Source organism: Sus scrofa, chromosome 11 (assembly GCF_000003025.6).
Source record: "Sus scrofa isolate TJ Tabasco breed Duroc chromosome 11, Sscrofa11.1, whole genome shotgun sequence".
NCBI lineage: Eukaryota > Metazoa > Chordata > Mammalia > Artiodactyla > Suidae > Sus > Sus scrofa.
Window position 1 is genome coordinate 25,190,759 of NC_010453.5, and position 14,856 is coordinate 25,205,614.

General features: G+C 42.5%; 1 protein-coding gene across 1 annotated transcript in view; it reads left to right on the plus strand.

The window, feature by feature from the left end:
• VWA8 (von Willebrand factor A domain containing 8) overlaps nucleotides 1-14,856 on the plus strand; it is a 390,508-nt gene that overhangs the window by 125,979 nt on the left and 249,673 nt on the right. The window contains 2 exon segments of the mRNA XM_021065625.1: nucleotides 6,192-6,360; nucleotides 9,639-9,716. Of these exon segments, the coding sequence (XP_020921284.1) occupies nucleotides 6,192-6,360; nucleotides 9,639-9,716 (247 nt within the window).

Genomic DNA, 14,856 nt, shown 5'->3' on the forward strand with positions numbered 1-14,856 from the left:
AATGTTGTCCAGACTCTGTCTTGCTCTGTACTTCAGCTCTTTGTTTCAAATGTCCCAATACCTGGCACCTAGTAGATCACTGAGTAAACATTTTGGAATAATGAATACATGTGAAACCTAGAATAAATTCTGGAAAAATCAAGGTAAAGTAGTTCTATTAATCCAGTTTTAGATACCTTTCTGAGCCAGCAACGTTTCCTTTGAGGAACCTACTAATTAGGCATACTTTGCCTTTTCATGACAAGTCTGCTACCACTGGGTCTCATAATTAGCAGCTACTAGCCGTGGGCCACCAAGCCTTTCAACTTCATAGTGTGAAACCTAGTTTCTATACAATTATATTTGACTCCTTTGTGGGCCTTCACTGTGTTCTAGTTCTTCACCAAGATCATATACCTTCATCGTTTCCATAGTTATCTGCAGGTATTCTTTGCAGGTAATGACATAGCTAACGTGCCCTTGGAAAGAGTTGAAGAAAACGTTGGCGTCTCCTTCTGTTGCAAGACCCCAGGAACACTGTGGACGTGGTAGTTAGAAATAGCCTGGTGTCCACGCAAACCCAACACCATGCCTGCATTTCTCACAGGAAATAAGGACCAAAATAGAACTGCTTCCTGTGGCAAGAAAACGTCTTTGGGGAAAGGAGGTGTACAAATACTAGAGGCTTCTAAATGTGTCTCTTCCTGCTGTTGACCAGAGCCTTGATGGGGGGGTGGGGGAATGAGCATTTCTGTGAATGACTAATAGTTTATTTTACCAAGGAAAGGCTTCTGGTTATCTCAGGGATGCAGTAAAGCCTCAGGGCGTGGTCTCAGTTGTATGCTTTCATTTGCACTTTTATCATGGTGATTCAAGATTGAAAACAGTTTATAATCTCCCAGTTTTTGTGAATCAGTTGTGAATCACACCTGGACAGTGAAGCATAATCCTCAGTCAGCTGGAGTCCTTGCACCCTTTACTCTTACTCATGTTTGAAGCTGGTTAGGATTTGAGCATTCTTTCCTACCTCTCTCAGAAATCTCAGGATCTCTTTGCTGGAAAATTCGGCCATGTAAATTTTTAACAAAATTCTGGAGTTCCCATCGTGGTGCATCAGAAACGAATCTGACTAGGAAGCATGAGGTTGCGGGTTCGATCCCTGGCCTCGCTCAGTGGGTTAAGGATCCATGGTTGCTGTGAACTGTGGTATAGGCCAGCGGCTGTAGCTCCGATTAGACCCCTAGCCTGGGAACCTCCATATTGCTGTGGTTGTAGCCCTAAAAAAAGGCAAAAAAAAAAAAATTTTTTTTAACAAAATTCTAGGTAGATGTATGGTATTATGGCAAAGTCTTTGTGTTTGATGCTTAAAGAGACTTAAGCAAATTATGATTTTGTAAAATAATCTTAGACATTATTATGGTCAAAGAAATGTTCTAAGCTCTGTGCCTATGAAGGGTCTAATTACTTATTATTGTGTGTAGTGAGTTTTGTTGTGTTGATTCACAAACGTATCAAATATTTGATATGAGAATGCACGGTCTTTCAAAAATTCATTCAAGACCAGCTTTAGACTAAGCTGCTCTACTTTTGGATGGGAAATCATTTTTCTCGGTTCTTCTCTCTTACCTTTGCTTTGTTCTTGCCACCAAAGGTCTTCAAAAATTTTCTTGCAGTGATGGTTTTTAACAGCAACCGTATATTTATTTGTTCACTCGTTTGCTCGTATTTAGCATCTGCTGTCTTCCAGACATTGTGTGATATAAAGATGAGTTAGGAATTGGTCCGTGCACTTTGCTCCATTGCAACAAAGGGAAAACATGGACAGTGTACAGAACTGCATACCCTCTAAGTTCTGAGATGGAACATTAGAATTAGAGCGTGGAAGGCATTACAGAATCCTCTTCTGGTTCATGTAATATCTTTATAAAAAGCTTTGATATCATTGCTTCAAGTTCAAATGTAGCATATCATTTCCTTCAAGAGATTGAAATGTATTGAAGTCTTTTGTTAATAGTTTTGTTGGGGTATGATTGACGTATTAAAAACTGCCTGTTTAAAGTGTCCAGTTTGCTATTTTTATACACTTCTGACACCATCACGGCAATCAAGAGAATTAATACAGCTGGGATCCCCAAAGTGTCCTCAGACCCCTTCGTAATCCCTCCCTTGTCCCTTCTCACCCTCCTCTCCCACCCCTAGGAATCTGCTTCCCGTTATTCTATATAACCTGCATTTTCTAGAGCTTTATATAATTGGAATCACACAATATGTACTCTTGGGGGCCTGGCTCTTTCACTCAACATAATTCTTTTGGGATCATCCGTGTTACGTGTATCGATAATTCATTCTTTTTATTGCTGAGGAGCCTTGGAAAGTACCTTCCTCCCTAAAAACTTACACCCTCAAACAAATACATTGACCCCCCCATCTTTTAATCTTTTAAGTCTTTTTAAAAGATCCTTTTGCCTTTCAAGCTGTCATTCTTTATATAGTAATATCTGTTTATCCGATGTTAATCTTTACCTTTAGTTTCATTTGTTATTTGTTGTTACATTCTAGTAAAATTGAAGTTAACCTCGATTTTCAATTTTAAGAGTGCGTGTTTCCTGATTCTCAATTATTCCCACTTTCTCAGAAGCCTCTGTATTCCCCACCAGTCTGTCAGATCACCTGAAAGTCCGTGGCCAATCCTCAGGCATACTCTGCGCTCTGACTTCCAGACGTGGAGAACCTCACATCATCAGGAAATGCGTTTCCATAGGACCTATTTATATGTAAGGAAGGCTTTGCGGAGAACCTAGCAAACAAAAAGGTCCTTCTCATCCTGTTATTCAGTAGTTTTGATGCCTGTTTGTATAGTCAGCATAGGCTTCTCTGCCTGACCCATGAGGTCCCTCAGAAACCGCTCACTTTTTTGTTTTTTGTTTTTTTTTTAGGGCTGCACCCATGGAAGTTCCCAGGCTAGATAGAATCAGAGCTACAGCTGCAGCTGCCGACTACACCACAGCTCAGGGTAATCAATGCCAGATCCTTAACCCACTGATGGAGGCCAGGGATCGAACCCACATCCTCATGTATCCTAGTTGGGTTCGTTACCACTGAGCCACAGTGGGAACTCCCAGAAACTGCTTGCTTAAAAATGGACCAGCTCACTTGGGTTCTCTGCTAGAATCAGCACCAAAGAGCAAGCAAGCCACACACGAGGTACCTCAGAAGCAATGACCATTGCCTTATGTAAGTGTAAATCAACTAGCTTGCTTTCATGGGACTTGTTCTTGTGGGACTAGATTTACAGCTCAACTGTGGCACCTATTTCCTGACCTGTGGGTTCAAGGATGTAAATTGGACTTCCCCTTTCGGCTTGCCTGCTGGATTTTGGCTTTGGTGGTGCCCGAATTTAGTATCCCTCTCTGTCTTGAGTTAAAGTCTGTACCTGCAGCTTTAATTTCCAGCAGAGCACAAATACGCAGCCTCTGTGTTTCTCCCACCCTCTTTCCTCCCAGCTGAGAGAGGAGGATCAAGGATGAAGCTAACATCTGTGGCTGGGCCATGAAGCAGACTCTTCTGGATTATAGCAAACCACTGAGCAGAAGTGGAAAATGAAATGACCTTCCCTTTTAGCCTTTAAATCAGAGAATTTTCTCTGTCCAGGTTCTGTCATATGACTACCGAACTACTAGCAATCCTGAGCGATCATGTTCTCCTCCGGACTTTCAGGCACCATCCGTGTTGTCATCTTTTCCTCTCTTCCTAGACCACCCCCTCTGGAGGGATCATCCTCATGCCACGCTTGAATATCTATAAATAAGTCTTTTTTTTTTTTTTTTCTTCTTAGAGAAATAAAATGATATTTGGTACTTTTTATGAATTCACCCAGACTCTAAATATGGTCATATCTAGGAGTTCCCGTCATGGCTCAGTGGTTAACGAATCCGACTAGGAACCATGAGGTTGCGGGTTCAGTCCCTGGCCTTGCTCAGTGGGTTAAGGATCCGGCGTGGCCGTGAGCTGGGGTGTAGGTTGCAGACGTGGCTCGGATCCCGAGTTGCTGTGGCTCTGGTGTAGGCCTGCGGCTATGGCTCCGATTTGACCCCTACCCTGGGAACCTCCATAGGCCGCGCGAACAGCCCAAGAAATGGCAAAAAGACAAAAAAAAAAAAAAATGGTCATATCTAAAAATTGCTTTACCATGGCTTGCAAATTATGCTGTGGCCCCCTTAAATGATAGACCATGCAGCCAGGGACTCAGTATCCTTACATGTTGTATTGGGCAGACTTTTTTTCATGTGAGATCTTCAGAGTATTTATCTGATTCTCTCTCCACGTGTCCTATCTCCTGATATTCTTGCTGCTCACTTAACTGTTGAGTTCTATGGTAATAGTTAATGGCAGCGAAGCAATGCCATTTATGTCCCTTTGTTTTTATTTTTCTGAAGATCCTGGCAAGTGTTTGAGTCTCATCTCTCCTTTCTCAGCAAGGATGAGATAACCCTCCAAAGGTATATTTGCAAAGGTATTTTTTGAGAATTGATAAGAACTTGACTATATCACCCATGATTAGATCATGATAAAGAGCTTCTAGCGCCTTCAAAATCTACTCAAGTCATTTCACAAACCCTGGGAAGTCTTATCTTATTCCCCCATGTGGCCTAGGTTATTTGTATGCTCAGATTCCTTAGCAAAGATTTATCAAAGAGGTCACTTTAAAAGGCATATTGTTTCCTATAAAATGACAGAAGGGTGGAATTCCCTGGTAGCCTAGAGGTTAAGGATCCTGCCTTGTCACTTCTGTGGCTCTGGTTTGATCCCTGGCCCTGGGATGTGGCCAGAAAAAAAAAATAAATAAAATAATAATAATAAAGTGACAGAAGGGTGAATTATATAAAAGTTAACATTTCTCTACCTTTTTAAGACCTAAATATTCTTATTGCCAATTCAAATTTTAATTTTAATCCAATCCCTTACACTGCTTAAATTTTCTCTATTGTCAAAAGTCTCATCCTGGATCATACTTCTTGGTCTTTCTGTGATTGATGCAGAGGGGGTTCCTTGAAAAACAGGAGATTCTGAGTAACGGCAGGGAACCTATATATGGACTACGTGGGATTTGGTTTCAAGGGACTATGGAGAATTTTTTTTTTCTTTTTTTTTGGTAAAGCAAAAGAGATTTATGAAGGCATCAGAGGCACACAGGCTGAGCTCAGGATGGCACCAGCCCTGACTGTGAGAAAGTGCTAAGCTTGTAAAGGATCTGTGGCAGGAATCTGTGGCTGGATGGAGTTCATGGCGGGAACGACGAAGGAGGAAGGAAAGGTCAAGGGAGGGGTAGGGCGTCGAGTCCCTGACTGAGGGCAGTGAATCCTTGTAGGTGGTTATTCTATGCTCCACATTCCGGGTAAGGGTGTAGATCTTATGCTGGGCGGTACTCATGTCCACAGCAGGTCTCCATGTGAATAATCACATTTGAGGGTGGAGGAGGGGGGTCTGTCTCATCCTCCTGGGAACCTATCATTCCAGCCTTTTGTTATATGGGATGGGGCGATGCTCCGATCTTCTGTAGCTACTCCCTGCTGGCTAGGGGCGACCAGCACTGGGTGGCTGGACTTGGTAGCTTCCATCTTGATGTGGCCTCTTCTTTGTCTTCTGGAGTAGTTTCCAGTGCATTTGGTCGAAGGCTGTTCAGCATTGAGTTGTGATTCTGTTGTTTTTATGAGAGAAGGTGAGTTCCAGTCCTTCTATTGCACCATCTTAATCCCGTCTGGAGAAAATGTACTGTAGGCATAACAACAAATCCAAAACACTAGTTTGTGCCAGGGATGGAGTTTTCATCAGTGGATATGTAACATCCTATATTAGCAGTTGCTGAGACTTCTTTTGTTTTAATCTTAGGTTTTTAGATAGCACGGAGAATTGTATTCAGTGTCCTATGATAAACCATAATGGAAACTGATATTTTTTCAAAAAGAATGTATATATGTGCAGTGGAATCGCCTTGCTGTACAGCAGAAATTAACACATTACACATCAACAATACTTCAATATCAAAAAATATTTTAAAAAACAGAAGGTCCTGACTTTTTTTGTAAAGCTTGTTTTTTGGATATGAGTTTTGACTGTATTATGTAGCCTCGTTATTGTTTAGGCTTTAGCTACCATGACCTAATTTCTAACATGAAATGTTCTATTTTTTTGAAAATTTTGTTCCCTTTTAGATCAATTTTTCCCATCCACCCCTCCTTCAGAATCATCGCTTTGGCAGAACCCCCTGTTATTGGAAGCACAACACAGCAGTGGCTGGGACCAGAATTCTTAACCATGTTCTTTTTCCATTACATGAAACCACTTGTCAAGAGTGAAGAAATCCAAGTGATTAAGGAAATGGTAAGAATGAGGCCAGCACTAGCCTGTTGCCTTCAGCTATTCTCTTTTTAAGGCATTCTTGACACCTGCTTGAGCAGAGTTGGATATTTTGGGCTCTGTCTATTTCCACATTTCCTCCTAAAATGGTTCTCAGACATCCACATTTTTCAGAATCATCTAGGGGGTTTGTTAAATGACATATTGCTGAGTTGGTAGTTCTGGGATGGCACATGAGAATCTGTACCATCAGGTACCATCAAGCGATGCTGATGCCCCTGGTCTGGGGGCCACACTTCGAAAACCATGAATGTAGGCTGGCTCTCCTTTTTTTCTCAGGTGGAGGCAGTTTGGGGATTCCTTTTCCTTTCTTTAACGGTCAGCTGAATGCGACTATTTTAAGTTCCTACTATTAGAGGAGGCTAAATATATTTTAGTTCCTTAGATTTTATAGAAAATACTGGAGGGGGATGGATGGGGAGCTTGGGGTTAGTAGATCCAAACTATTAGATTTAGAATGGATGGACAACAAGCTCCTACTGTCTAGCACAGGAAATTGTGTACAATCTCGGGATAGAACATGATGGGGGATGATAAGAGAAAAAGAATGTATATATTGGAGTTCCCGTTGTGACTCAGTGGTTAACGAATCTGACTAGGAACCATGAGGTGTGGGTTCGGTCCCTGGCCTCGCTCAGTGGATTAAGGATCTGGCATGGCCGTCAGCTGTGGTGTAGGCCACAGACGTGGCTCGGATCCCATGTTGCTGTGGCTCTGGCGTAGGCCGGTGGGTACAGCTCTGATTCGACCTCTACCCTGGGAACCTCCATATGCCATGGGAGCAGCCCAAGAAAATGGCAAAAAAAAGACAAAAAAAAAAAAAAAAGAATGTATATATATGCATGACTGGTTCACTTTGCTGTACAGCAGAAATTGGCACAACATTGTAAATCAACTATACTTTATTTTTAAAAAATGAGAAACAAAGGAGTTGAAAATCCACTTCCATGGTCATAGCGATAAAAAGAAAATTATCCCCTCAGGGAGTTTCCTTCATGACCCAGTGGTTAAGCTACACAACTAGGATCCATGAGGATGCAGGATTCGATCCCTGGCCTTGTTCAGTGGGTTGAGGATCTGGCATTGCCGTGAGCCGTGGTGTAGGTCACAGACACAGCTCAGATCCCGAGTTGCTGTGGCCGTGGTGTAGTCCAGCGGCCACAGCTCCAATTTGACCCCTACCTTAGGAACTTCTATATGCTGCAGGTGTGGCCCTAAAAGCAAAAAGAAAAAGAAAAAAGGAAAATTATCCCCTCAAAGTTTTTTTCCTTAATTGAAAAGAAAAGAAAATACTAAGTAGTCCTGGAGGTAGTCCTGGTCCCCTCAGGATTGTAATATATCCTATATTTAAGTGGGTAGTTGTCTGGTGGTTTGTGGTGTATGTAATCTGTTGTTTCAGGGTCTGCCTTCACCAAGTATTGTGTTTAGCACTTTTGGAGTTCTAGAACTGCGCTGTTTGGTGTCGTAGCACTGCCCAGTTTCTCAGTCCTATTTCAAGTGACTGATAGCATAGATAAAGAACGTTCCCACGTCACCATAGAAAGTTCTATTGACAGTGCTAGCCTAGATCATTGATAATTACCATTTTGCATAAGTGCACCCATCCCCTTTGAAATATCAGAATGTACCGATTCATTCGAGGTCTTATGAGCATGGTTATGGATAAGCACGTAAACTTTAAAGTCAAACAACTTGGCTTTAAATGTCAAAGCCACTACTTGTGAGCTTCTAGATCTTGGTTGGGTAAATTACTCAACCACGGTCTCTTCATCTGAAAATGGAAACAGTCCTACTTCTCATGTCCCATGTTGATTTAAAGACTACATGGGTGTGTGTTGAAGAGAACTTTGCATTTTAAAAGGTCCAGTTACCTCAATGACCAAAGAAACCGTGAGCAGTTTGTTTCTGAAATCATCACATTATACCAGTCATTATTCTACCATCTTCTTCTGCTCTTTTTAAATTAGAATTTTATGGGGTTTTTTTGTTTTGTTTTGTTTTGTTTTTGTTTTGTTTTTTTGTCTTTTTGTCTTTTTGCCATTTCTTGGGCTGTTCCCGCGGCCTATGGAGGTTCCCAGGGTAGGGGTTGAATCGGAGCCATAGCCTCAGGCCTACACCAGAGCCACAGCAACTCGGGATCCAGGCCATATCTGCAACCTACACCACAGCTCACAGCAATGCTGGATCCTTAACCCACTGAGCGAGGCCAGGGATCGAACCCGCAACCTCATGGTTCCCAGTCGGATTCGTTAACCACTGAGCCACGATGGGAGCTCCTAAATTAGAATTTTAAATTTGGTACTGTTTATGTAAAAATTTCTTAAAATTCAATTCAAATAAATACTATGTGAGATTAAAATTAGTATAGCTAAAAGCAACCAGTGTGTGTTTGGCGGCAGCTGTTCTTCAGAGTTCATTGATAAATAGATCGTGCCCCCCAAGTACGTGGTTTTAAAGCCCTTGAACACATGGACAGCTTGAGCATCCACCCTTTATAGAAGAGTACTTTATGTCACTTAGTAGACAGAGATGTAAGATACCCACTAAATGAAGAAGTTTATTTTCAGTAAGAAAAATGCCTAAATTAGAGTTGAGGCTACCATAAAAGGATATGTGAAAAGGTTCTTTTTTCTTAATGAATGTAGGCTGAAATATGAAGTTTATGGTATGGGTACACTAGTTGCCAGTTTTTAACTGAATTAGAAGCTCCTTTCAGTTTTATCCTGGTGATGGAATTGGAAATGAAGAGTGGCCTGGTTTTAGCCACCGGATTTTTAAGGAGTGAGCAGAGAGGAAAATGTTTCCAGAGAAGAATAAATAAGCAGATTTATCCAAAAGTTAAACATGAGGGAGTTCCCATGTGGCACAGCAGAAACAAATCCCACTAGGATCCATGAGGTTGTGGGTTCGATCCCTAGCCTCTATCAGTGGGTTAAGGATCCAGCATTGCCGTGAGCTGTGGTGTAGGTTGCAGACATGGCTTGGGTGTGGCATTGCTGTGGCTCTGGCATAGGCCGGCGGCTACATCTCCAATTGGTCCCCTAGCCTGGGAACCTCCATGTGCCACAGGTGAGGCCCTAAAAAGACGAAAAGACAAAAAACAAAAGTGAAACATGATACCTTTAAGTAGAGACTTTCTAAAAATATAATTCCAAGATTATTTGATAAGTAGCCATGATTTCTGGTTGACTGATCCAAGATCCCAATTTATTCTTTCTTTCCTTAATTCTCTCTTAATACAGGTCCCCAGTATACCTCAGGAAGCTTTGGACAAATTGTTGTCATTTACACACAAACTCAGAGAGACACAGGATCCAACAGTAAGTCTGGGCTCTTTCCCATAGGATTTTCTGTTGTTGACATGCTGCTCCTTTATGTTCTTAGAGTTCAGTGCTTTCAAATATATTTTTTTAAGCTGATAATTTTTATCCCTTAGGCTATGCTCTCTCCGATGTGTATATCTTACTCTTTCAGTGATTAACATTTTTTCCAGCTCCTCGTGGCTGGTGTCATAGGAAACAACTTTTGGCTCTTGGGGAGTCCTTGGGGATTCCTGGGGGTTTGGCTCTATTCCTCTGTCTTCTGTACTCAGCAAGCTTATCTCATCTATTCTTTTTTCTTTCTTTTTCTTTTTATGGCTGCACCTGCAGCATATGGAAGTTCCCTGACTAGGGGTCGAATTGGGGCTGGAACTGGGGTCTACACCACAGCCATGGCAACACCAGATCCAAGTTGCGTCTGCAACCTATGCCGAAGCTGAAGGCAACACCGGAAGCTTAACCCACTGAGCGAGGCCAGGGATTGAACCTTAGTCCTCATAGAGACAACATCAAGTCCTTAACCCACTTAGCCACAACGGGAACTTCCTCATCTGTTCTTTATGGGTTCAAGTATCACCTCTGTGTTAACGCCTCCAACTTTATCTTCCACTTCTAACTTCTCTTTCCTCATCGACCCTGTTTCTGACTGCACTTATAGTCTGGGATGGTATAAGGGTAGAAAGCATTTCCCTTCTTCCCTTTTAGGTCCTTTGGCCTAATAATTATATTGACAAGAGATGGATTAATAGGAAAAACAAACACATTTAATTGTGTATATGCAGAAGCCCCATAAAATTTTGACCCAAGTGGGCGATGACCAAAGCAGGCAGCTTTTTTCCCTTTTAGACAAAGAAAGAATAAAATTATGAAGCGTTAAGACAAAGAAGTATGGGCTTGGACTAGTTATTAAGTGAAAAAGTAATAAGGTTTGTTTATATTACCTTCTCAGCCCTAAGTTTCCTATTTCTCATGATAAGGATGCCTTCAGCCCTCCTGGTACAGAGCGGGCACCCATAGGACATTTATCTCCTGCTTTCAGGGGACAAAGGAGCATCAGAGTGTCCTTCTTGCACCAGCTATTTCTTAAATAACTTTAAATCAAGATATCCACATGGGAGTTGCTGTTGTGGCTCAGCGGAAATGAACCGGACTAGTATCCAAGAGGATGTGGGTTCGATCCCTTGCCTCGCGCCCTGTGTTAAGGATCTGGCGTTGCCATGGGCTGTGGTGTAGGTTGCAGATGCGGCTCAGATCCCGAGTTACTGTGGCTGTGGTGTGGGCCGGTAGCTGTAGCTCCAGTTTACTAGCTTGGGGACTTCCATATGCTGCACCAGTGGCCCTAAAAAGCAAAAACAAACAAACAAATAAATAATAAAACAAACCAAAATAATCAATACGTCAAAACAGGAGATTTGGGGCTGGCACATTTTGCTTCCTTTTTAAAAAAGTTTCTTGCATTGCTTTTATTTTAACATCCACATTTAAAAACATTTCAATATTGTAACAAAAATTTCTCCCTGCTTTCAAAAGTCCAATAAAATCAATGTCATTCGAGCTGTATTAGGGATAAGAGGAAAAGTTAGTTTTCAATCTGATGTCTTTAAGAAATATTTAATACTTTACAAAGCCCAAGGCAAATTATGTATTTGCCTACAAAAAGGATGAAAAGACTAATGAAAATGTTATTTTCTTTGGGCTGGAATTTTAACACCTAAGTCTCGTTATCCCATGTCAGTCAGAAGCATGATTGTTATACACATGTGGCTATACTTGCATTTAAGTGCAAAAAGTAAAAAATGAATTATTCTTTAATAAAAGCAGTTTGATAAGAAAGTCTTTTAAAACACAGGGCATGGGGAATAAAAAAAGAGAGTCTTGATGTATTAAAAAGTTGGAAACTCCTGGGTATGTTGGAAAGAGCAAGGGCTGCCACTAACTCTGAGCATCAGTGTTCTCATCTATAAAATGGGAAATGCCATCTACCTCATAAGGAGGTTGCAGTGATTAAACATGAAAATGCAGAAGTTTCCGTCTTGGCTCAGTGGTTAACAAACCTGACTGGTATCCATGAGGACGAGGGTTCAATCCCTGGCCTCCCTCACTGGGTTGAGGATCTGACATTGGGGTGAGTTGTGGTGTAGGTCGCAAACACGGCTCAGACCTGGTGTTGCTGTGGCTGTGGTGTAGGCCAGCAGCTACAGCTCCGATTCAACCCCTAGCCTGGGAACCTCCATAGGCCATGGGTACAGCCCCAAAGAGACAAAAAGACCAACAACAACAACAACAACAACAACAAAAAGTATATAAAGAATCTGCTCCTCAGTTGTGGCTTAGTAAATGTTAGTTTCTTTCACTTCTTAACTCTGGCATCGCTCCAGATTCACCATATTTTACACAACTAACCTGTCCTTCCCTTTAAATCTATTTCTATTTCTTATTTAATTCCTGACTTTGTTAATAATCTGTCTACCAAATTACCTAAATTAGAAACCTTGGCATCATTGTAGACACCTTGCTTTCCCACTATCTCCACTTCACCCCAAAACAAATTCCATCATTTTATTTATTTATTTATTTTGTCTTTTTGCTGTTTCTTTGGGCCACTCCCGCGGCATGTGGACGTTCCCATGCTAGGGGTCGAATCGGAGCTGTAGCCACCAGCCTACACCAGAGCCACAGCAACGCAGGATCCGAGCCGAGTCTGCAACCTACACCACAGCTCACGGCAACGCCAGATCGTTAACCCACTGAGCAAGGGCAGGGATCGAACCTGCAACCTCATGGTTCTTAGTTGGATTCGTTAACCACTGCGCCACGACGGGAACTCCCAAATTCCATCATTTTAATGTCTGTTTTCTTAACTTTTGTCAATCATTGTCCTAGTATTGGATTTCATAATCTTTCTCCTGGAATATCATTTTTTGGGTTTTTTTTTGTTTTGTTTTTCTTCTTCTTTTGTTTTATGGCTGCACCTGCAGCATACAGAGTTCCCAGGTTAGGGGTCGAATCAGAGCTACAGCTGCAGACCTATGCCACAGTCACAGCTACGCAGGATCCTTAACCCACTGGGTGAGGCAAGGGATCGAACCCACATCCTCAGAGAGACAGCATCGGGCTCTTAACCCACTGAGCCACAATGGGAACTCCCTATTTCCTTTTGACTGCCCTCCCCACCAGTAGTTCATTCCTTACGTGGCCCTGGATTACTTTCCTATGGCTGTTTTAACAGATTACCATAAACTTGTGGTTTATGATGACAGAAATTTATTTTCTCACAGATCTGGAGGTCAAAAGACTGGACCGGGTGTCGCTGAGCTGAAATCAAGGGGTCAGCAGGATGGCACTCGTAGGGACTCAGTGGGAGAATCCATTCTTGGCCCTTCCAAGGCCAAGTTTCTAGCAGCTGTCAGCATTCCTTGACTTTTGACTTCATCGCCTTAATTTCTGCCTGCATTTCCCCATCACTTCTCTTCTGTGTGTCTACGTCTTATCTCTCTCTGTCTCCCTTTTACGAGGACACATGTGGTGTTTCCTTGGCCCAGAAAGCAACATGTTTGCTCCCACACCCCTTTTGGATTTGCTCAAATGTCACCGTATCAGTGAGGCTTTCCTGAAGCCCTCTGCTTAGAATCACATCTCCTCCCATTTCATTCTTTCTGCTTTAAAGTTCTTCATAAGGCTCATCACCCTCTGACACAAAACACATGTTTTACTCACTCTTTTTTTTTTTCTTTTTCTTTCCTTCTTTCCTTCCTTCCTTCCTTTTTTCTTTCTTTCTTCCTTTTTTCTTTCTTTCTTTCTTTCTTTCTTTCTTTCTTTCTTTCTTTCTTTCTTTCCTTCCTTCCTTCCTTCCTTCCTTCCTTCCTTCCTTCCTTCCTTCCTAGGGCCACTTCCGCAGCACATGGAGGTTCCCAGGCTAATTGGAGCTATAGCCACCAGCCTACAAGAGCAATGCGGGATCTGAGCCGAGTCTGTGACCTACACCACAGCTCACGGCAACGCCATATCGTTAACCCACTGAGCAAGGGCAGGGATCGAACCCGCAACCTCATGGTTCCTAGTTGGATTTGTTAACCACTGAGCCACAACAGGAACTCCTCTTTCTTTCTTTTCTTTTCTTTTTTTTTTTTTTTTAAGGGCCGCACCCATGGCATATGGAATTTCCCAGGCTAGGGGTTTGAATCAGAGCTGTAGCTGCCGGCCTGCACCACAGCCACAGCAACTCGGGATCCGAGCCTCATCTGCAACCTATACCACAGCTCACGGCAACACTGGATCCTTAACCCACTAACGAGGCCAGGAATCAAACCCAGGCCCTCAAGGATACTAGTTGGATTTATTTCTGCCACGTCACAACGGGAACTCCATACTTACTTATTTTTTTTACTGTTTCCTTTGCTCAGTTTTGCAATGGCAGGGGGTTTTGTGTTGGTCCTTGCTATGTCCCCTGCATCTAAAACTTTGCCGACTATGTGGTAGATGTTCAAAGTTCCTGTTGTGGCACAGCACAAACGAATCTGACTAGTATCCATGAGGATGTGGATTCAATCCCTAGCTTCACTCAGTGAGTTAAGGATCTGGCATTGTCGTGAGCTGTGGTATAGGTCTCGGACGTGGCTCAGATCTGGTGTTGCTGTGGCTTGTGGTGTATGCCAGCAGCTGTAACTCCAATTCATCCCCTAGCTTGGGAACTTCCATATGCCACAGGTGCAGCCCTAAAAAAAGCAAAAAAAAAGCAAAAAAAAAAAAAGGCTGTTAAATAAATGAATGAATGACTCTTCTATATTATCTCTGGAGTGATCGTTCCCAAATCTAGTTCATAAGGTCTTCCCCTGACTTAAAACTGCTAAGGGATGGATTCTCTTTGCCTGGAGACTGGAGGACAAGGACCTACTTAGTGTGCCCGAGACTCCCCCTGACCCTAAGCTGCTTTTCCAGCCTCATTTCCTCCAGCCTCTCTGGAAGCACCTCAGCTCCACCACACTTCGCTTTCTGCTGTTTTCCAAGCCCCCCATGTACCCAAATCCTCTGCTTTAGTGTGTTTTTGTTTGTTTGCTTTTTGGGGCCGCACCCGCAGCATATGAAGGTTCCCAAGCTAGGGGTCTAATTGGAGCTACAGCTGCCGACCTACACCACGGCC